At 40.5% G+C, this 24,986-nt stretch overlaps 1 protein-coding gene across 1 annotated transcript; it reads left to right on the top strand.

The window, feature by feature from the left end:
- Positions 1-439: 439 nt before the first annotated feature.
- On the top strand, positions 440-12,013 carry arpp19.S (cAMP regulated phosphoprotein 19kDa S homeolog). The gene is given in 3 exon segments (NM_001090287.1): positions 440-558; positions 6,783-6,905; positions 10,433-12,013. Coding segments are annotated over 3 exon segments (354 nt in total). The 5' UTR covers positions 440-498; the 3' UTR covers positions 10,604-12,013.
- The last annotated feature ends 12,973 nt before the right edge of the window (positions 12,014-24,986 follow it).

The following is a 24,986-nucleotide window of genomic DNA, read 5'->3' as shown; positions in this document are numbered from 1 at the left end:
CAGACAAAAAAATCTTCTGGCCACCCAAATATCTAGAGGTTGATCTGTTTCACCAATATTTATTGAAATTGTATATGTATTAGGCCTGATGGAGCGCCCCTATACCTCCTGGGTCCACTCTGTAGTTACAACTCTGTATTTCTGTCCCATTTTGCTTCATGGAAAAATTTGTGAAACTCTGCATAGTACTGACTTCAGGACAGGTGGTTGGCGGAGTTGTTCTGTAGCTAACACGACAGCATTACCCGCAGACATGTTAGACGGCTAGCAAACAGACACATGCGACAACTTCCCCACAATGCTTTGCGCCGCGTCTCCCTGAGGTCAGGGCACTGCTGCTGCCTGCTCCACGCGCGACTTGAGGATTCCCTGCGCGTCGTGTGACGTAGGGTAAAGCGTGAAAGTTACGCTGCGGTCTCTCCGCCATCTTTCGGTAGGAGGAGCTTACAGGGAGATCCGGGATAGACAGAGCTGAGAGGCAACGGCGATTCCTCCGCCATGTCTAGAGATAATCAGGAGATCAAGGCCCCGGAGGAAAGCTCTGCGGAAGAACAGAAGGTGCGTGACTTTACTGTTTGTGGATAAGAGGAAGGAATATGTGAGCGACTCAGAAGTTGAAGGCAACGTGCGAGCGCGTTCTCTTTGATTCGTCGGATGAATAACATGAGCCCACCCTGAGCTCTCGCCTGTACTGCGTTCCCTTCATATGAACTCATTTGTACTGCCGAGTTCGTAGCCCTGTCCGGCTTATGTCTCACTACTTCTGTACAGTGTTACCCGGCACTGCCTCGTATTCCACGGACCCCACCCTCATTTGTGAAAGGGATCACTGGAGTGTCTATTACTTCAAGTACCATCCCTTAAACTTCACTTAGGCCAAGTCACCAGCTCAAGCCTTCACTTATGCCAACGCCATTCCCCCAGAAACCCTCTGTCCTTATGCCAAGCCTTCCCCATCTCTTGTATCCGGATTCCCGGTCACATGTGCTACAGATTCCCTTTCCCCCATCTCTTCTATCCGGATTCCCTTTTCCCCCTGTCACATGTGCTACAGATTCCCTTTCCCCCCATCTCTTGTATCCGGATTCCCTTTCCCCCTGTCACATGTGCTACAGATTCCCTTTCCCCTATCTCTTGTATCCGGATTCCCTTTCCCCCCTGTCGCATGTGCTACAGATTCCCTTTCCCCCATCTCTTGTGTCCGGATTCCCTTTCCCCCTGTCACATGTGCTACAGATTCCCTTTCCCCTATCTCTTGTATCCGGATTCCCTTTCCCCCCTGTCGCATGTGCTACAGATTCCCTTTCCCCCCATCTCTTGTGTCCGGATTCCCTTTCCCCCTGTCACATGTGTTACAGATTCCCTTTCCGCTGTCTCTTGTGCCAAGGATCCACCCTTTCTTTTGTGCTAACATCCAGCCTCCTGCCTTCATCCATTGGTTAGCTACACTTGTGTTCAGGGCCCCACTGCTGCCTCTCACTCAGGTTCATTTCATAATTCTGGCCAGTAACTCATTACTACAACAACAAAAAATGAGTGATATTTTTTTCCAGACAGCTGAAGGAAGGACAATTAATATGCATATGTGATTGGTTGCCTTGGGTTATTAATTGGACAGATCTTTCCCAATTTGAGTAAGTGAGCCCCAGTTTCTGATGCACCTGCTGCTTGCCTGCAGTGTCTCCATCTCTCCAGTGTTCACGGATCCACATCACTTCTGTCTCCTGCAGTAATGACACATGCATGTTTCTTTTTAGGGCACCAAGTGTACCCCAGGATCACATACAGTGTGTCCTATTCTAAAAGTCTATTGCGAATCTTTTGCCACGGCTTCTTCTACCGTTTCTGTTTTCATCATGTCACACCTGCTCTCTATGTGTCATTATTGACATATCTTTCTAGCTTTGTATTGCAGCTCATTCTCCTCACATTATGTATTGAGGCACTATTTAACTTTCTCTGTGCATGTTATGTTCTAGGCCTCCAGTCTATCCAACCTTCAAGCCTGCACCTGGGATCCTCAGGTTATATGTACTTTCTATGCATATGGAACCAAAGGGCTCTTGCTCAAACTTACTCTTAGCATGTTTTGCTCTTGGCCCTCCAGATCACTTTCTGTATCGCTCTGCTAGTGACTTCCAGCCCACGTACTGTTTGATCTATGCCAGGAGATTACCTTCACTTTATGTATCTCCATTGCCATGGTTCTTCGGTTCACCTGCATGCTTTACTTCTTATATATTTACATCGGGTTGAAAAAAGACAGTCCATCAAGTTCAACCCCTCCAAATGAAAACCCAGCATCCATACACACCTCTCCATACTTTCACATAAATTCTATATACCCATATCTATACTAACTATAGAATTTAGTATCATAATAGCCTTTTGTATTATGTCTGTCCAATAAATCATCCAAGCCATTCTTAAAGGCATTAACAGAATCAGCCATCACAACATCATCGGTAAGTGCATTCCACAACCTCACTGTGAAGAACATTGCTTCAAATGAAAGTTCTTTTCTTCTAGTCTGAAGGGGTGGCCTCTGGTACGGTGATCCTTTTATGGGTAAAAAAAAGTCCCCTGCCATTTGTCTATAATGTCCTCTAATGTACTTGTAAAGTGTAAGCATGACACTCTCTCAAGAATCTTTTTTTTTTTTTTTTTTTTCCCCCAGAGAAAACAACCACAAACTTGACAGTCTAACCTCATAATTAAAGTCTTCCATCCCTCTTCTGCTACTAGAGTCACCAGCTCTTACTTCCATCTACCCTTAACTGTTAAAGGACCAGTAAGGGTCAGGCACACGCTCAGATTAGGGGAGATTAGTTGCCCAACGACATCTCCTCTTTTTCGGGGCGACTAATCTCCCCGAACTGCCTCCAGACGGCTAAAATGTAAATCGATGGTAGGATGGCACTCAATCGCTTCGTTTTCTGAAGTCGCCCGAAGTTTCCTCTTGAGGCCTCGACCCGAAGAAGAGAGATTTGTCACCGGGTGACTAATCTCTCCGAATTTGAGCGTGTTCTCTGACCCTAAGGCCATAGTGTTTTGGGTTTTTTTTTTGTATTTTTAATAATTTTTTTGGTAATGCATATACTATTAGAGAAAAGTTTTAATTTCTTTACTTCTGTAGCCAGCCATGGATATCATTTGACCTCTGTTTTCCCCCATTTTAAGTAACTGTTCTTAATACAACGGTTTTTTGTTATGTAAACATCAACCCTAAAGCAAATGGGCTTATTTTAATCACCAATGCCAGTAACTGTCCTGCACCGAAACATTTGGGTCCTTCTGCTACACGCGCATCAAACAGGGTGCTTTTTATTCAATATTATTAGAAGCTGTGACAGCTGTGAAATTTTTAACACCATAATATTCCAGCAGATTAAAGTGGAGGTCAGAAACAGCATGTGTGTCATTAGGCTTATTATACAAGTAGTGCTTTATACACCAGCAGAAATGCCCAGTTACCTTACACTCCCCATTCATCAAAATGGTAATGGCCAGATCAGTTGATGGTGACATGGGTTGCTGTTTGTGTTTGTGAAATCCCACGTTTGTAGAATTATTGGTTGCATGGGTCATAATATAATGGCACTGATACAAAAATCAGAAGTGTAAACTAAATGGAAGATTTGCCATCAGACACTAAACATCTGTTGGATACAAACACTGCATGCTGCGTTTCATCCGGTGAGAGAAAATCTGATGGTGTTGACTTTCTTTTTTTTTTTTTTTATTGAAATCCATTGGATGTTGGATTTAGATGCATGAACAAGCAACACCATCTGACTTTACATTAAAGCTATGGGAATCCAATTGTGTAGGATTCAACATAATCTTGCAGTGTTGCACGGCAAGATTATATAAAATCTGATCAAAATAACCAGTGTAGTTTATTTAGCCCTTAAACTTTGGAAGATTGAATGTGTACCCTAAGGATCCAGCTGGGCATAATTACATTAAAGGGGCTTTTCACCTTTGAAACACTTTTTTTCAGTTGTTATTTTCAGATTGTTCACCATAAACGAAGACTTGTTTTCAATTGCTTTCCATTTTTTATTTTTTTTTACCATTTTCCCAAAAGTTAAGTTTAATGTTCCTGACTCTAGTATTTCAGTCTGGGAGCTTAGTGATCCAGGAGAATTCTGAACGGTTAGAATTTGATACATTTAATTGATACAAGAAGTTGATACATTTCTCGGCAGTATCTGTGGCATATTAGCAACTATTGTATCAATTCTAACAGCTGTCTTTAATGAAATTCAGGGATTCTGTTCAGCAGGGACAAAGATAACAAATGTATTAACTAAATGTATCAATTTAAAACAGTTACAGCAGGAATGCCCATACTAATGTGAGGTCTACTTTTAGTCTCTTTATGATCTACATCCATATAATCATTGTTAGCATTCCGTTCCATAAAAAATATTACTTAAATATTATATTGATTTATGAGAGAATTTATATTGCTATATTTAACAAACAACTATTTCTTATGGAACCTTAATGTAATAAATATCTGAATGAAAAGCGTGAAACAGGAGGATGATTGACAAGCTGTTTGTTGACAATGTTGAGATCTACTGATCACCAGCTAAAGGTCTACTGGTAGATCCCGATCTACCTTTTGGGTGCCCCTGAGTTAGTGTCAGTGACCCCCCCCCCGAGCTGCTTCAGCAGGTGAAAAATGAAACTTTAACACTTACATTTTTGAAAAATGGTGATACATAGAAAATAGAAAGTTAAGTAAAGAAAACGTCTTTATTACAGGTGAACTATCTGAAACCAAGTAAACTGAAAAAAGTTTTTGAAGGTGAACAACCCCTTTATATGTATGTGTGTGTGTGTGTATATATATATATATATATATATATCTATATCTATATATATCTATATATATCTATATATATATATATATATATCTATATATATATATATATATATATATATATGTATGTGTGTATAGAGAGAGAGAGAGATACACACACACACACACACAGTTCAGGCTGTGGTGCACTCCAATCCAGCAGACTTTTATATATATATATATATATATATATACATGCATAGAATGGACCAGCACACCGTTTTCTTCAATCAAACGTGTTTATTCAATACACACTGTGCATCCAACGTTTCGGCCCGCATCCGGGCCTTTATCATCCTTGATAAAGGCCCGGATGCGGGCCGAAACGTTGGATGCACAGTGTGTATTGAATAAACACGTTTGATTGAAGAAAACGGTGTGCTGGTCCATTCTATGCATGTATAAAGACTTTGACCGAGCACCCGGCCTGGAGAAAAAAGTGGACAGAGTGCAGGTGTTTGTACTATAATATATATATATATATATATATATATATATATATATTATATATATATATTCACTTGAAACCAGTAAACTGGGATTGGAATTAGGCTGCTTTATTATTAGCAAAAACACACAGAGCTCCTCAATAAGTATTTCTTGTGTGTTTTTTTGCTGACAATAAGGCAGCCTAATTCCAATCCCAGTTTACTGGTTTCAAGTGAATTGTAAGCTCTTTTAACACACTATGTACCAGATAGGCAAAAATATAGCATTTAAATGAGCTTATCTATCATGACTGTATTTAAAATTACATCTTTGTTAGCTTAGAAATGTTGATAGCCCATCCACTAAACTTTGCGCTTGGATTGCAGTATGGTAAAATATGGTAGGGGAACACTAATTAGGAACATTAGTTTATTAGTACAGCGAAGCTGTTGGTCACAATTGATGAAAAATTCATTATTGTATTGACTAGATGGTTCACTTTGAAAATGCTAACACATGATGCTCAATTGACCCTAAAATATCTCATCAGTATATAATTAGTTATGGTTCTGATTTGCTTATTATTTCTTTACATAAAATATGGAAACCCAGTTGCCAGTTTGGTTGAATGAAATTCTTGATACATGTCCCAGTGTTACATGGACTATGAATAAATCCTGTCTCCGTTCCATATGGTTTTATCACTTCTAAAACGAATACAGTCATTCCCTGAGGTCCATTGTCTCAGCATCTTAATGGTATCAATATGCGAAGGGGTGTTTCATGCACTACAGGTCTTATCGTTCCTCCATTAAAGGAGACATAAAGGATACATGAAAAACTCCCCAATCTTGTAGACCATGATGAATAAAATGCCCCCTTTAATGAATCGTCCATTAGATCTGATACGGTCCCTGTTTCAAATGAGAGGTAGGCGTGTTCTATTGTTCCCTTCCAGCAGGAAGTGGAACAGATGGGCTGGGCTAGTAGGGTTTTGGGGTAAAATTTCAATAAACCAGACTGAAATACAACTTTTTAAAGTACATTCCTTCTATATTTAAAAGAGTACAATGAGCTGGCAGATTCATATTTTTTTGAGCAATATGTTCCCTTTAAGCATAAAACAAGCTATTCTATGTCTATCTTGACTTTCCCACGCACCTGTTCCTTGTGGTTTCTGCTATAGTGTCACCCAAAAGTATTATTTCTCATTAGTGAAGACATTAGCACTTTGGGAGTATTCTTTTATTACTGACCAGTGCAAATGCATCTGTTTAATTGTACCATTGTAAAATCCTGCCTTATATATTTTTAAATTCCACCTTTCTGGATTCTCTTGCCAGCCTGTCTGTGCTTGGCACTGCCCCTATAATTCAATCTGTATTTCCAGGGCTTTCATGGTGCCAATACTGGGTACTCTGAAACAGCTAATACTGTTAGTTACTTATTCTTAGAATAACAGTATTTTTTATGTTTAAAGGAAATGGATGACAAAGTAACCAGTCCGGAGAAGGCAGAAGAGATCAAGTTAAAATCAAGATATCCTAACATTGGTCCCAAACCTGGAGGCTCTGATTTCTTGAGAAAGCGACTTCAAAAAGGTGTAAGTAAAAGATAAAATTCCATCTTGCAACTCTCTGCAACACAGAACCTTCAGCAGACCAGACAGAGCTAAGCACACACTAGAAAAGGAGTTGTCTTCCCCTATAATGAATATAAATCACTCTCTTTGTACTGTTAAATGGATTTCAATTTCTCTATTTGTAGTGACGTAACTGAGCAAAGAAAATGGCATTGGAATCCTTTATTTGCTTTCCTGTGCTACAGTTCAGCTTCTGCTCAAGATACCATTATATGGAAAAAGTGCTAGGGTGGCACAATAACTGATTTCTGGTGCACTTTTCCAAAATTGCTATTTGCAAGAGTTCTGTGAAGTAGTCATCAGGCAAATTTAAGCTCCGGCTAAATTGAGAACGGTTTATCATACTATACATTTAAAACAAACTAATTTGTTATGCAGATGACAGATCTAAATGAGCCCTGTTTGCGTCTTTGCAGTTCCATTATGACCCTAGATTAAACAACATGAAGCCAAATATTTAAATACACAAGTGACAACTTCTATTAATTGAAAAACTCTGTGTAGTTTTAAATCTAGTTTTGTTGTTGCCACTTAAAGGCACTTATTGATTTTCTGCAGTGGATGTTGCAGTATACACAGTGTCGTTTGTGTGCTCTTGATTTGCAGCAAACAAAGCAACCATTTTCCTCCTTAACAGATGAGACACAACTCCAATAAAGCAGCTTTCATAAGTACTCCTTGCTAGCTGCTTGGCCTATGCTTAATCACGTGTTGACAGTTTGTTCATTTGCAACTGACAGTTTTTTTCACATGTCAGTTTTTTTTTTGGCTACTTCGACCTTCGAATCGAACGATTTGAACTAAAATAGTTCGACTATTCGACTATTCGACCATTCGATAGTAGAAGTACTGTCTCTTTAAGAAAAAACTTCAACCCCTAGTTCGCCACCTAAAAGCTACCGAAGTCAATGTTAGCCTATGGGGAAGGTCCCCATAGGCTTTGCTATCTTTTTTTGGTCGAAACAAAAATCGTTCGAACGATTCAAAGGATTTTTCGTTCAATCGAACGTATAGCGCTAAGCGATATTCGAAGTCGAAGGATTTAACTTCGACAGTCGAATATCGAGGGTTAATTAACCCTCGATATTCGACCTTAAGTAAATTTGCCCCTTAATAATCATTTATGAGAACTTTTCTCATGTAACCTTGATATCAATATCTGAAAACATGAAACAGGAGGGTGATATAGACAAGCTGTTTGTTGACATTGTCATGAAATCTACTGATCACCAGCTACAGTTCTACTGGTAGATCCCAATCAACCTTTTGGACACACCTGTTCTAAATAGACCAGGTTTTGAGGCAGATTTGGACAGTGTTTTATTAGATCCCAAAGGAGCTATTCTCAAAGTATTTATAATACCTGACGTCCGCAATATACATCATTTTGGTCATAGCAAATATTTGATGTGAAAAGTGAATTTCTCTGCAAATTTCTCTAAAGCTTTCAGTGATCATCGGCCAAGCTTACTTGCTTCCTTCTTACTGATTTCCTACTTAGATAATCCTCTGCTTTCTCGCCCACAAAATTGATTTCTGACTTGTATGAAAGGCAGCCTAACATTTAAGAGTGTAGATGCGTTGTGTTAGTAAGAATTCCTTAAAGGGCTACTGTCATGGGAAAACATGTTTTTTTTTCAAAACGCATCAGTTAATAGTGCTGCTCCAGCATAATTCTGAACTGAAATCCATTTTTCAAAATGGCAAACAGATTTTTTTATATTCAATTTTGAAATCTGACATGGGGCTAGACACATTGTCAGTTTCCCAGCTGCCCCCAGTCATGTGACTTGTGCTCTGATAAACTTCAGTCATTCTTTACTGCTGTACTGCAAGTTAGAGTGATATCGCCTCCCCCCCAGCAGCCTAACAAAAGAACAATGGGAAGATAACCAGATAGCAGCTCCCTAACACAAGATAACAGCTGCCTGGTAGATCTAGGAACAATACTTCATAGTAAAAGCCAAGTCCCACTGCGACTGATTCAGTTAAATTAAGTAGAAGAAATAACAGCCTGCCAGAAAGTAGTTCCATCCTAAGTGCAGGCACAAGTCACATGACTGGGGGCAGCTTGGAAACTCACAATATGTCTAGCTCCATTTCAGATTTCAAAATTGAAAAATAAAAAAATCTGTTTGCTCTTTTGAGAACTGAATTTCAGTGCAGAAGTCTGCTGGAGTAGCACTATTAGTGGTGATTCACCTTTAAGGTAACTTTTATTATGTTACAGAATGGTCAATTCTAAGCAATTTTTCATTTGGTTTTCATTGTTTATTTTTTTATAGTTATTTGCCTTTTTCTTCTGACTCTGCAGCTTTCAAATTGGCGTCGCTGACTCCCTTCTAAAAAAACAAATGTTCTGCAAGACTACAAATTTATTGTTACTTTTTATTACTGATCCTTCTATTCAGGCCTTTCATATTCATATTCCAGTCTCTTATTCAAATGAATGCATGGTTGCTGGGGTAATTTGGACCCTAGTTACCAGATTGTTTAAGATGCAAATTCAAGAGCTGCAGAATAAAAAGCTAAATAACTCAAAAAACACAAATAATAAAAAATGAAAACCAATTGCAAATTGTCTCAGAATATCACTCCCTATGTCATACTAAAAGTTAATTTAAAGATGAACAACCCCTTTAACTGATGCGTTTTTCTGTCCCTTTAATTTCTCCTACCCTAGGTAGAGTAATGCTAGCTATACAGAGGGCAACTATATGATTAGCAAATTACCATTATTAAAGGGGAACCATATTCGTAAATGAAAATTTAATAGAAGCTTCATCATACTGAAATATGAAAATTTCTGAATATAATCAATTAAATATTCTGCATTGTTTCGAGTCCATCTTCACTATCCTTTTCTTGGCATCTGTTTCTCTTCATTCTGTCTTCATGCAGCAGTTGGGTGTCAGATATTCATTGACCGTTTGATCCAATATATCTCCCTTTCCTAGCAGATGTATTAAAGCTCACTCAAATAACTGATTCCAGTACAAACAAAATCTAACAAAATAACTGCATTTTGCACAAAGTCCTCATGTAGAGCGACAGGATTTCTGGTGATTTTAAAAATGAGCTCTAATACATCTTCTAGGCAAAAGGAGTCCCCCTACAACATACATTGGATCATTCGACACCCAACTCCTACATGAAGAGAGAATGAGGAGAAACAGAGAGAAATGGTGAAAATTAACTTGATTATTTCAGAAAAGATACATAATATTTAATTTATTGTATTTAGAAAGTTTCTTATTTCAGTATGCTGAAGCTTATATTACATTTTCATTTTGGTAATAGTCCCTTTTAGGTGGTATTTTTAATGGACAGTTTAGTGGTATTGTTTCCTTTCAATTTCAGCACTAATGATACTACGTAGCCAACACCAGCACACAAAACTGGATGCTTAACAAGGACTAGTTTTGTGCACTGTAAACCCCAGTTAATCTAGAGCAAACTAAAATGTATTTTTTTCATTATGCTTTTAGCAAAAATATTTTGACTCTGGAGACTACAATATGGCTAAAGCAAAGATGAAGAACAAGCAACTGCCAACGGCTGCACCTGATAAAACAGAAGTTACGGGTGATCATATTCCTACGCCACAAGACCTCCCTCAAAGGAAACCGTCTCTCGTTGCAAGCAAACTGGCTGGCTGACCAACCTACCTGTTTCCATGAAAGCGTCTCATTCCCATTACTCCTTCTTTAGTCTCTCTATTTTTCTCTACTCCTCCTCCTGTTACACCATAGTCTGACAGCTTAGCAGGCAGTTGTAGAGCAAGCGGCTGTCTTTTAGGAAGAAACTGTTTAGTGTCAGATTAGTTATAAGTGAAGCACTGATAAATTGATGTTTTGGTTTAAGCAATGTAATCTACTTGAAAACAAAAAATGTACATAATTGCCTGTTTACTCTTTTTGTAGGACAGGTTTAAGCAATGGACACTTCTGTGGGTTTTACCATTTTAATGTCTGCTTTACTTTGATTTCTTACATACCGTAGTTTTGTTTTTGTATTTAATTTTGTTTTCCTTTGACTTCTATCTATCTAGACCACACATTCTGTTCTAAAGAAAGCAAAAGCATGCTGATCTGAAGATGGGTTCTGAAGGGTTCCTCTTATTGCTCTGCCCTTTTAACTTGAATGGCCTTAAACCTTTCTCAGCTTTAACAATACAATTTGAATTGGGCAATATTTGCTCACACTGCTGTAACTTTTAGTGAACTTAGTACACAATGAAAGTGACCTGTTGAAGCTGGTATTTTCCCAATTGGTGACATAGAACCTTCTGTGGAAGCTGTGGGTGAAGTATGCATGTGCATAGACTGTTGAATTCACTTTTGTGCCATTTTGTAAATACAATAGTTTTGCACAACCTTTTTGCAAAAGTGTACTAATTTTTACAGTTTACAAGATCTATATGTAAAGCTGTAGCACATTTTAGCTTCTACAGATCGAAGAGCCTTTATTTCAGATTCATAAATGACCCCAAATATTCTCGTGAAATATGAATAGGGTGAGGGCTTTGAAAGTTCTTCCAAGAAACCCATTGGTGAGCTAGGGAACGCCAATCCATGCTGCTGCAATGTCATCATCCAAGAGTTCTAATGATCCATGTCTCTGGATCACTTGCTTGTAGAGGAGCCACTGATCGTTATCTTGTATGCCAGTGTTGAGATGATTGCATGTGATTGTCCCTACTTCCATTTATTCTAATATTTGTGGACATGCATGGAGCTTTTAGCCAAAACAAGCATACATTTGTGGCCCACATTTTACAACTCTGCAGCACTAGCTAGCCATTCAGACTATTTCCAGATATCCACAGTATATAAAGATAAATGTTCGTAACCAGCGTATGGCCAGAAGAAGAAATGCTCTATGATTATTATATAGTGTTAGGACACATTTACCAAAAACATTAGAAGAGAATTATATGGTTTACTATACTGAACCCTGGAGGTGTATAATATTGCTGTGCTTATTGGTGTCCAACAGCAGATATCTGATTTAAAATGCTGGATATACTGAACATGGATGAATACTGATAATAAAGATTACAACTGTAATGTGTGTCTGTTTATTGAGAAGACTTCATGGTTGCTCATAATTTAGGATTTTTTACATGATCTGCATTAATTATAGAAGTCATTGAGGCATTCATAATGGGTAAATGATTCTACCAAACACTATTTGCATGCTTAGCTAATTGATCTACATCTTGGGGTGACAGAGTTCTGCATCTCAGTGCCCTTTGGCTTAAAGGAGAATTCAACCTGTAATAAAAAAAAACCTCCCTGGGTAGACCCCACTCCCTCCTCCCCACAGCCTACCTGCCCCCTCACCCCCCAATTTTTTTTACTCACCCCTCCGTGCAGATTCTGGCCTCGGAGTTCGCGGCAGCCATCTTCTGTCTTTTTTTGAAGTTTCGGCTCATGCACAGTAGGAGTAAATTTTTTGGAGATTTTTGTGAATTTCGGCGCATGCGCAGTTGTTCAGGACCAGAAACTTACTCCAACTGCGCGTGCGCCGAAAACTCCGTCAAGACACGAAGATTATCGGAGAAGAAAAGGATTGCTGCCGTGCGCTCCGAGGCCAAAATCTGCACGGAGGGGTGATTAAAAAATAAGGGGCATTTGCCCGGGGGGAGGAAGGAGGGGGGGTCTACCCAGCGTGGGGGTTATTATGGGTTGAATTCTCTTTTAAACATTTTCCAATCTACACTTAATTAGCTAGCTTTTGCTAATTTACATATGTATGCTACCGAGTACCTGGGTTATTGCAGTTAACAGTTATTTCTCCAGGCTAACCGGATACACCTCAGGTATGACACACTTGTGGGGTTAGCCCCAAATGTAGCTTATGAGGACACTTAAAGGGTTCAAAAACATTGTATGCTTTAAAAAAAAAAAGTGAATTCATATATGGGATCCGTTATCCAGAAAGCTCCAAATTACGTAAGGGCTGTCTCCGATAGACTCTATTTTATCCAAATAATCAGAATTTTTAAAAACAATTTCCTTTTTCTCTGTAATAATAACACAGGAGCTTGTACTTTATCTAAACTAAGATTTAATTAATCCTTATTGGAATCAAAATCAGCCTATTGGGTTTATTTAATGTTTACATTATTTTCTAGTATACTTAAGGTACGGAGATCCAAATTACAGAAAGATCCATTATCTGGAAAACCCCAGGTCCAAATCATTCTGGGTAACCGGCCCCATACCTGTATTAACAAATGTGACCTACACATTTTTATAAAATATTACCTTAGGGAGGAAGCTACTTTTATTAAAGCTAAATCAAATTGACTATATAATTCCCCCTACAGTGAAAATGTACAAAAAATACTGAGCATGCTCACGCCCAGGGCAAGGATGTTTAAGCTGAAAACAGGAAGTCTGATACAGAAGCCCTTGTGTACACAATAGAAGGAAAGAAATGCAGTTTCTTTTGACAGAGGACTCAGAGCAGCACTAATTTGAGGGTTTACTGGTATATTTAAGTGGACCTGATAAGGCTTACTTTGTTTTAACCTTTCCTTCTCTGTTAAGTGGTATATTAAAGAATCTTACCAAACTGAAATATATATTTAAGCAAATATTGCCCTTTTACATCTCTTGCCTTGAACCACCATTTCATGATGGTCTCTGTGCTGCCTCAGAGATCACCTGACCAGAAATACTACAACACTAACTGTAACAGGAAGAAGTGTGGAAGCAAAAAACAGAACTCTGTCTTTTAATCGGCTCATGAGACCTAACAATTTTGGTTTGTTTGTGTGCACCTTGAATCATAGGATCCCAGGGGGTCGGCCATTATTTTTTTTATCTATAATACTAAAAAAGTATATTATTATGAAAATGGTTTATTTACATGAAGCAGGGTTTAACACATGAGCTGTTTTATACAATATCTTTTTATAGAGACCTACATTGTTCAAGGGGGTATAGTTTTTTTTAACTTATAAACTCACCAATGGAAGGTATTTGAGTTTTTTTCCCACAGTTATATTCAATAGTTTTTTTTATATTTGCATGTTTTTTTTTCAAGTTGTGAGTATATTTGAAGTAGAAAAAAAACTCTAAAACCTCACAAATTCAACTTTTAATAAATAAGCCCAGAAGTGTTGAACTTACAATTTAATATATTGTTCATTGATATAAACCTGCTGTGCATTTCTGACATGAAAATATTGGTACAAGAGAATGGGGCAACGGGTCGGAAACCACAATACCGGAGGTTAGGTGATGGCAAAGGCTTCAAATATTTTTGATGGATGTCAATAAGAAATGGGATTGATTTGAGGAGATGCTCTCATTTACATTCATCATGTTTTATAAAGGAGGACATACTGTAATACTTTTAATTCAGCTGTCCCTTTCTTTTTTTTTTACTATCATCGAGAGTTCTAATTACCCCCCTTCTCTGTTACTCTTTTCTTTCGGAATGTCTATTTTTGTGTCTTTTCTTCCCTCTTGTGCTCTAAGTCTGCTGATTTCTAATCTGTTCTTCATTTTCAATTAGTTTAGGCATACGTTGCAAAGTGAGTGAGGCATAGCCATACTCACTTTCTGCTAATGATTTCATTATTTGCAAGGATCCATAAGGGAAGGAGCACACAGAGTGCACCATCTGCTTTTCTCTACCTGCATTTTGTATTCAGGCAGAGGAAAGCTGATCCACGGTTATGAGCTCCTTTGTGCTGCCCCATTAGTAGGCATGGTGTCAGTCTGAATGGAGCTACAGTAAGCTTATTTTTGCATGTAAATGCAAGCTTTTGTGCAAGCTTTGATGCATTTTACAATATTAGGAAAGCTTACATTTTAGGAAAGCTTTGCAGTTTGGTAGTGTTAGGTAGAGTAGACCTTTACACATTTTAAATTCAGCAGCATACATGCTTTCTAAAATAAAAATATTAAAACAGCACTTACTTAAAGATATTTGACTACTTATAAATGCAGGCAGTGTATATTCTGCTTGTTGTATCCAATACCAGCCATAAAAATATGTATGCACTTCTTTCATTTTCTTGTCTATAGTTCTTTTTTTCCTATGGTAATTTACCTTTGCAATTGTAGATTTTTCCAAGCCTAAACTGAAGACTCAGATAGGGATGGGCGAATTTTTTCACCTTGTTTCGCCGCAAAAATGATGCCTAAAGACTTGTATGGCGTCGTGCATCAAAAAAATGTCGCCGCGTGACAACATTTTTTTGATGCCCATAGACTTTAATGGGCGTCCGCGACATTTCGCCGAAACGGGTCAAATTCGCCCATCCCATCGCCATCCCAGATGCTTTAGTCTGTCTTTACAACTTTCTTTATATGCTTCATATGATAAACCTCTTCCCACAAGCGAGCTTTTGGGAGCTGGCCAGCAAAAAATATCAGTTGCTAATGGGAGTTATATACTGTATGACCCACAGGTTGCCAAAGTGTTGTGTGTTAATCTAACAATGATGTACATTAGGGTAGGACTCCTCGAGCGATTTTGTCGCGATCCGACGTGCTGCGAGAAAACGCATGCGAATTGCCGCATGCAACAAAAATAAGGTAAGTGATAGAATAGTCGCGTGGTGTCGCAACATTGATCCGACGCGATACGACTATCGCGTGCTGCGTCTGCATCCGACAGTCATGTTGCGTCGGATCAATGCTGCGAATCGCGACAAAATCGCTCGTGGAGTCCTACCCTTATACATGTGACTTTATGCCTCAGCCCAGAGAACTACTGAAACCAGCCACCTCACTTGCAGACTTTTTGAAAGAAAGTTTAAGTGGGTTGGGATTAGCTTGTTGACTCTTTTGCATAGGAAAATCATAATCTATGCTTATTTTATTTTTAAGCAAAATCTTTACATTTTTGCAGCAGTACAGGGCAGGAATTTTATTTTTACAATGGAAAATGCAGGTATATGTTTGTATAGCATGCAGCGCACACAGTTACACTAGATGGTGAATCTCATTCTCTCATTCTCTCTGGGAGGACAATGGATGTAAGTAAAAACCATTTGCTACAGTGAAGAGACAATTTTAAAAGTAAGTGAAAGTGATCAGTAACGTAATTACACCCTCCTCCAGAAGCTCAGCGGATTTCCATGTGCACAAACCACCGGCTGGCCCTGAGGGGCTGCAGGCCCTGGTGCAATTGGATCCCCAGTAGTTCTGCAGAATGGTATTATAGTCCTACTGTATGTTCCCCCGTTTCTCCCACTTCCCACAAGTGCACCAGTCCCACTTTTTGCAAATAGGTAGGGTCAAAATATGAGTCATTTCTCCCCATTTGATTTTATATAGTTCAGTGCCTCTGATTTTTTTTCTAGAGATCCCTCTTTTTGGAGTGTTTACCATTAAGTTAACATTAGTATTTTATAGAATTTCCTATTGTTAGCAACTTTTCAAATAGTCTTTTTAGAGGGGACCTGTCACCCTATGAAGTAATTCCAAAGTCTTATCTATTGTTATAATAAACTTTTCTAGCGTTATATAAATTATTTAAATCTTTGTTGCCAACTGCCTTGAAATTCCCAACCACAGGAAGCAGACAGCAGCCATTTTGTGGACACTGTTATTAAGAGAAGCTGTGTAACCTTTAAAATCTTGTTTATGTGCCAGAATGGGAGACTTGATGCCCATGTCTACTAACTACACAATTATAGACTGTGAGCAGGGAGGGGGAATGTGGAGGGCAATGACATGTAGGAAATGCAAAATGGAAAAAGTGAAAGTAATTACTTGGCCCCGCCACTATTCCTAAGGCATGGAGGAGGGTTAGGCAATATATGATTGACAGCTGAGATTTTTAAATGCATTTATAACAGGGATGGATGTTTTCATGAAAAAAATGATTTGGGTTTCATGTTTAATTTGTAAATGTCTTTTATAATGCAGCTTTCTTTGTCTGGGTGACAGGTCCACTTTAAACATTTTTTAATACTTTATAAATTATTTCCGCTTCTGCCTCTTTAAGCATTTAGATGGGGGGTCAACTCTGCTTCATACTGCAGATTGCAGTGGTTTGTATGCATCCATGTAGTGTAGATGTGAACTAATTACTAAAGGGACTGGTATTTGTATAAAGAGCAGTTAACTAATCCATGCAAGCAAAACGAAAAAGTCATGTGAAAAATGACACCCAGAACTACAATTAAGGTGACAAGTTACAGAAAATGTACATTTGTCTTCACTAAAAGGTATTCTCACTGCACTGTTATACATTGTCCATAGGGATCAAGTGCTAGAGGGACAAAATGCATGCTCCTCAGTGCTCGTTCAAAAAGCACTTGCACCCAGGCTCTGACTGCTCTCTATAAGTAGCAGTGGATTTAAAATCTAGTATCAGGTGCAGAGTGCAGCACTGGTGTGAGACAGGGGATGGGTAGAAGGCAGGAAGGGGTCACCTATATGCCTCTCCTGTTTACCTTCATGAATGCTGAACTGCTGAACACATGCAGCAGTCTATTATTGGAGCATACACAGGTCTCTGTGCTTCATTTTAGAGTGGAGATGTTGCTGTCAATTTAGAAAAGTGCAGGGCAGGAGGCAAATGTGCATTAAAACAAAAAGGTAATTGATGTATGGCCTCAATGTTGGATTGGAACCCATAAAGCCACCTTCAGTTTGTGCCAACACACATTTTGCTTTGTTCAAAGTGAAACCCGATCAAGGATTGCATTGCGTTCCTCCATAGAGGGTGCATGGATGAGTATGTCATCCAGATAAATTGTTACCCCAGGGATTCCTGCAAAAACAGTGACCATGATATTCTGGAAACAGCTTGGAGCAGAACACAGCCCAAATGGCAAGCGTTTGAAACAGTGAAGACCTAGATATATAATGAAAGCTATCAGGTTTCTGGACTACCAAGAGAGGGGTATTTGTAAATACCCTTTATGGAGGTCCAGCTTTGTGAAAAATTTTGACCCATGGCATTGGGAAATAAGGTCATCTGTAGTGGGCAGCAAGTAACAGTCCACTATTATTGCTTTGTTTACCTGACATAGGTCCACACATTCCAAATTTGCCCATCTTTTTTTTTTAACGATTACTAGTTTGGAAACCCATGGGGAATAGTCAATGGGTTCTATAATATCCTCCTGCAACAGCTTATTCAGTTGTGTTTCTACTGTAGCACAGATCGCTTGAGGCCTACACAGAGACTGCATTACTGGAGATACCTGGCTGTTCAGCATTGTGAGAAAGTTTGCATATACCACCCAGTCCATGAGGATATTTGTCTTTCCAGTTAGTGTCTATTATGTGTATTTCTGGATTTGCCTGGTTAAAAACTTTAAATCCCAGTGCATATCCTTACTTTTATGCCCCCACAGAGGGGCACAGGGGGTACAGTTGTACCGGGCCTAAATTTGGTTGCCACCTTTTCATAAATTCCTGTTCCTTACACATGGCAGTGGGCACTCAAAGGGTTAATCCCCCCTGCCGTGAGGAAGGCACAGGATATGACGAAATAAAAGGACTTCCCCCAAACATGGCGCCCATTCTTTTTCTTCCTGTCGTGAAATACCCCCCTTGTGTACCAGCAGAACTGCTCTCCTCTGTTGAAGCTCCTGAGCCGAGATCCTATCTTGTGTGTGCTGCAGGAGAAGCCGGCGGGCTTATGGCCATCCGTTGCCACCAGTGCGATAAGTCGCAATGCCGTCCATTCGCGGCGGCGCATGCGCGATAAGACGCTGAAGCGCCCTTTCGTAGCGCCGAAACCGGATGCGTGTTTTCGCGGCGAAAATTCGGGTAAGCGCATTTAAGCGCAGGCGAAAAAACTTAAAAGCTGATATTTTAAAGCTGTATGCAGCTTCTCTGCTGTGAGAAAGAAGCAGAATTGTGCGATCAGGTGCACAGCTTGGTCCCAGGTGTAAGTAGTTGCCTATGGGAATCCTTTATACGCTTGAGCCCAGGTTGTTAAAAAGATTAACCTGTTATGTGTATATGTCTTATAGGCTGTCTGTAATGAATCACAGACGATCACACTCAGGCTCCAGGGGGTAAGCATGGAAAAGAGAGCTGGGACTATCTGCATATTGGAAAAGAGAAAGTAAGTAAGTAACTACTTCTTCTTGTATCATAGGAGCTCTTCACATGAACATGGAGCAAGAGGAAGCTCCGAACTCAGAGCCCCTACAGAGAGTACCAAAAGCTGCAGGCATGAATGTGTAGCATGTGGAGAACCGGCCATAAAAGATAAGAGGCTGTGTAGAGATTGCCTAGCAGATGTGGGTAAACCGGCTGCTGATCAAATGACAAATATGATGGACTGGATGCAGTCAACTATCAAACAATCCATGGACTCCATGGTAAAAGAAGTTACTGGAAAAGTTATGCACAATTTGAAGGAGCATAGTCAAGCTCTCTCCTACCGAGCTAGCTCCAGTTCAAGCACACCAACTAGAGGATGTCAGAACTGGGTTTATTCTAGTAATTCAGAAGGAGAGATTCCAGATTCAGATTCAGAAGATATTGAAGATGCAGACACTTTATTTAATATCGAGTTTATTGAACCATTAATCAAACAAATGAGATCCACACTGGACTTAGACGAAGGCATACCTCATCCCAAGCAAGATAAAATGTTTAGGTCAAAAACTAAGAGAAACCAAGTGTTCCCAGTACACGAAGTGATCACAAATATGATCGAAACAGAATGGGGAACTCCAGATAAAAAAATAGGAGAATCCAAGCGATTTAACAGGATGTATCCATTCGATGATAAAGAGGTGGAAAATTGGATCTCCGTACCCAAGGTGGACGCCACCATTACTAGGGTAGCTAGGCGTACTACATTGCCAGTAGATGAAGGGGTATCCCTCAAGGACGCAATGGAGAGGAGACAGGATGCCAGTCTAAAGAAATTGTATTTGATAGGTGGAAAATCTTGCAAAATTTCAGTAGCCACCACTTCTCTAGCAAGAGCCAACAACATATGGATCTCTGATATAGAAAAAGCAGTAGAAGAAGGAGCTGACAAAGAAAAAATCTTGGAAATGATCCAAGACATGAAAACAGCCAATAATTTCACAGCAGAAGCTTCATTGGAAGGTGCCAGAATAGCAGCCAAATCCATGGGACTAGCGGTAACAGCCAGGAGGGCACTTTGGCTCAGACACTGGCATGCGGATGCACAGTCTAAACACAATTTATGTTCACTACCCTTCAAGGGAAAGTTCCTATTTGGCGAAAGATTAGACCAAATAATTTCAAAAGCATCAGCGGGGAAATCAGCATTTCTCCCTCAAGATAAAAAAGACAGAAGAACGGCAGTACAGCCTTTTAAAAACCAGAGGTCTTCCTTTCGAGACTCCAGACAATATAAACCAGGAAAACCGTTTGGTCGTCAACCTTGGAGATCTAGATTCCAAAACCGTCCAAAAAATGAACAAGCTGCAGGACAACAAAAGAAAACAGCATGAAGGTGCGCGAGCCCCGCTGGCCCAGGTAGGTGGGAGACTGAAGAACTTTCGGGCAGTGTGGGCTCAACACATTACAGACCTCTGGGTCATCAGATCAATATCGAGGGGTTACGCACTAGAACTAAGATCTACACCAAAAAGAAAATTCGTGTCTTCGGACAAGCAGAGATCAGGACAGAACTGGAAAATTCTTCATTCTATCCTCTCAGACCTCCTGAACAAGAAAGTAATAGAAGAAGTCCCAAAACGCGAGCGGTTTGCAGGCATTTACTCCCATTTATTTCTAAGAAGGAAACAAAACGGCACCCTTCGTGTAATCCTCAACTTGAAAAGTCTCAACCAGCACCTGCATATCCAAACCTTCAAGATGGAATCTATCAGAACAATCACTATGCACATTTGCCCTGGAGATTGGATGGCAAAAATAGATTTGTTCGATGCGTACCTCCATATCCCCATTTGGAAACAACACAAGAAGTTCCTCAGGTTTTTCATTTTAGGAAGACATTTCCAGTATCGGGCCATCCCCTTCGGTCTAGCCACGAAGATATTGGCACCACTATTAGCTCACCTAAGAGTTCAGGGGATCCAAATATTCGGTTATCTGGACGATCTTTTCATCAAAGCTCCCTCCAGTCAAATCCTCTCCAATCATATCCAAATAGTGGTGACCACGTTGGAAAAATGGGGATGGCTGATCAATTGGGACAAAACTCTCCTGATTCCAACGCAAGAGATTACCTTCCTAGGGACGATCATCAATACAAAAGAAAGTCATCTGAAGCTCCCTCAAGAGAAAATCCCAGATCTCCAGAAACAAGTGAGACAAATAATTTCAAAACCCATTACAACGGCAAAGAACTGCCAACGCATCCTGGGGAAACTCACTTCTACAATAGATGCAGTGAAATGGAGCAGAATTCACACAAGAATGCTCCAGATAGAATTCCTGAAACAGTGGGACAGAGATCATACGAACAACCTGCAGGTAATAAAAATTTCAGAACAGACCCTACTGTCTTTAGCATGGTGGCTGGAGGAGCAGAACTTGAAGAATCCAGTATCAATTTTGCCACAAGTGTGGGAGATTGTCACCACAGATGCCAGCAAACTGGGCTGGGGAGCACACTACAGAAACATGACATGCCAAGGCAAGTGGTCCAGAGAGGACAGCAGGAGGAGCTCCAACTGGAGGGAACTGAATGCAGTCTTACAGAGTCTAGTGAGATTTCAGCAGGCACTCAGAGGGAAACAAGTCCAGATAAAATCAGACAACAACACAGTGGTCAACTACATCAACAAGCAAGGGGGAACCAAGTCGAGAACTTTGTTAAACACGACCATAACTATATTTGCATGGGCAGAAAAGAACTTGGAAGACCTATCGGCTTGTTACATCCCGGGGGTTCAGAACACGCTAGCGGATCATTTAAGCAGGAAATTCCCAGCAGTGGGAGAATGGGAACTCGACCAAAAGACCTTCGAGTTGATTGCCAACAAATGGGGTCCCTTCTCCATAGATCTTATGGCGACATTCCAAAACAAAAAAGTACAGACATTCTGTTCTTGGGGGAAAGACAGAAGGACAACATTCTGGGATGCGTTCTCGTTCCCATGGAAATTCCAGATGGCATATATATTTCCTCCGGTGGCAGTAATACCCAAAGTGATCAAAAAGATCAGAGCAGACAAATCAAATGTGGTGATAGTCACTCCATGGTGGCCCAGAAGACCTTGGTTCCCTCTCCTGATGCAGATGAAACAGGAGGAGCCGTTTCATCTTCCGGTCTCTCAGACAATACTTCATCAGAGGGACAGACTACACCCAGACCCAGAAAATTGGTCTTTGGTGGCATGGAAAGTGAAAGGATCAGACTAGGTAAATTGGGATTGTCCAAATCTACTATCACCACAGTACTGGCCTCGAAAAAGATTTCGACCCATATCAAATACGAAAGAACTTGGGAAGTCTTTTCAAAATGGTGTAAGGAGAAACACCTGGATCCATGCAAAACTTCAGACATCTCAGTTATCGAATTCCTACAAACAGGAGCAGACCGAAAATTAAACATATCTACCTTAAAGGGGCAAGTGACGGCAATTTCGTCCCATACGGGTGTCCAATGGGCCACAAGTCATCTAATCAGGAAATTTTTCCAGGGGTTAAAAAAGTTAAACCCGATTGTAAGGTCTACAGTGCCACCTTGGGACTTATCTCTTGTTTTGAAAACCTTAATGGAGCCTCCCTTCGAGCCTCTGGAGGAAGCATCCTTAAAGCACTTATGTCTTAAGACTGTATTCCTACTAGCTATAACATCAGCTAGACGTGTAGGAGAGCTCCACGCTTTGTCCATTAAACCTTCTAAAATGTCATTTTTCACAGATAAAGTTATCCTCAGAACGGAGGATGGATTCCTTCCGAAAGCAACTTCCAGGTTTCATCAATGTCAAGAACTGATTCTTCCAACTTTTTATCCCGATCCAAAAGATAAAGAGGAAGAAAAACTTCATAGATTGGATGTTGTAAGATGTCTCCAATTTTATCTCAACAAAGTGGCTACCTTCAGAAAAACGGATTACCTTTTGGTAACAATAGGAAACAATGGTGGAAAAAGAGCATCAAAAAGCACTATCGCAAGATGGATAAAGCAATGTATACACACAGCTTACTCATTACAGTCAGCACCAGAGCCAACAATAAAAGCGCACTCCACCAGAGGGATTGCAGCATCCTGGGCATTCCGAGCCCAGGTGTCATCAGAAGAAATTTGCAGAGCGGCCACGTGGTCTTCTCTCTGCACTTTTTCCAAACATTACATGTTTGATACTTACTCCAATAGCTTGGCCAACTTTGGTCAATCAGTACTTACCGCAGCTACCAGTATTAAATAATTGCATTGAAATGTTGTATTGGTATTTATTCATATTGTCCCTCCCTTTGAAAGCTTGTTAAGTCCCTTTGAGTGCCCACTGCCATGTGTAAGGAACAGGAATAGGGAAAATCATATCATACTTACCGAGATTTTCCTTTCCTGGACTGGAACATGGCAGTGGGCAGGGGCTTCCCTCCCAGGGGTATTTTCACTCAGTCAGATAGAATGGGCGCCATGTTTGGGGGAAGTCCTTTTATTTCGTCATATCCTGTGCCTTCCTCACGGCAGGGGGGATTAACCCTTTGAGTGCCCACTGCCATGTTCCAGTCCAGGAAAGGAAAATCTCGGTAAGTATGATATGATTTTCCCTAATCTAAACCAGCCGGTGGTGGGGCGGGAACAAAAGGGGTGGTCTGTGACTTAAAGTGGCAGGTCATGATGTAAAAGGGGTGGAGCCACTGCACGCGATGGCCAGAAGATGGAGAAAAGGTAAGTTTTCAGCAGATTGGGGGCGGGCCACGGGCTTTTGTTAGGGGTATTACAAATTTACCGGCAGCTATTATTTTTAATAATGACCCCAGCCTTGGCAGGTGTTTTACCGACTAGGCTGGTAAAATACCGGCCAGGTGGTAACCCTAGGCCTAATAGGGGGCCTGGCTGTACTTTTCAAATTAGCCCCCTTTGACAGTGCCGAAGTGAACCGCCAAAGACCAGAAGCGCCGAAGACCGGAAGTTTGGGCTGGCCCCTGACCACCAATTGCTTTTATTAACCTGTAGGGGGGACCCTGGACACCAATGTTTTTTTGTGCCCATGTTTGTGTAGCTTTTTGGTGTGTGGGGTCTCTAGGATGGAGCCTGCAGTGGGCTGGCCCCAGGGGGCCCAGAAATTTTTGTTGTACTGGCCCTGGGGTTGCCACCTGTCCAGTAAAAATGATAGTTGATCCCAATGTTATTAATAGGGAAAAAAGATAAATAGGCCAGTATTTTTTTGCAGTAATGGTGGCAGCCTGTGTATGTACCTATACTGCAGCTCAGGTAACAGACAGCAGCCCAGAGCATGAGCTGTAAGGGTAAGGCCACACTGGGCGTTTTGGGGAGATTTGGTCACCTGGCGACTAATCGCCTCGTCTTTGCGGCGACCAATCTCCCCAAATGCCTTCTCTGACTCTGCGCCGGCTAAAATGAAAAAAAAAACCGCCGGCGCTAATCACAGGCGGCGATACGTTTTCCAAAGTTGCCCGAAGTTGCCTCACGAGGAAACTTTGGGCGACTATTGAAAACGCATCGCTGCGTGTGCATTAGCACAGGTGAGTTTTCATTGTAGCCTATGGGGAAAAAACGCTCAGGCAGTTTGGGGAGATAGTCGATCAAAAGACGAGGCGATTAGTCGCCAGGCGACAAAATCTCCCCAAATCTCCTCGTGCGGACTAGCCATTAGCCGGCGCAGAGTCAGGGAAGGCGTTTGGGGAGGTTGGTCGCTGCAACGAGGTGATTAGTCACCAGGCGACCAAAACTCCCCAAAACGCCCAGTGAGGCCTGACCCTAAATCAGCAGAAATGAAGATGGGGATCTACAGAGGGTATATTTGGATTTTGGATCTTTACTTAAAGCTAAAAGGCTGTGGTCAGCAAGACATAGTTACAAAAACACAAGATGTGGCATTTCTAGCGGATTTATTTGTTAAGAATTAGTGCCCCTGAAAATACAATCCCTGTAAACGTGATTAGAAAACGCTCTCTATCG

This window comes from Xenopus laevis, chromosome 3S, assembly GCF_017654675.1.
Source record: "Xenopus laevis strain J_2021 chromosome 3S, Xenopus_laevis_v10.1, whole genome shotgun sequence".
NCBI classification, from domain to species: Eukaryota; Metazoa; Chordata; class Amphibia; order Anura; family Pipidae; genus Xenopus; species Xenopus laevis.
This window is presented reverse-complemented; position numbering and strand designations above follow the sequence as displayed.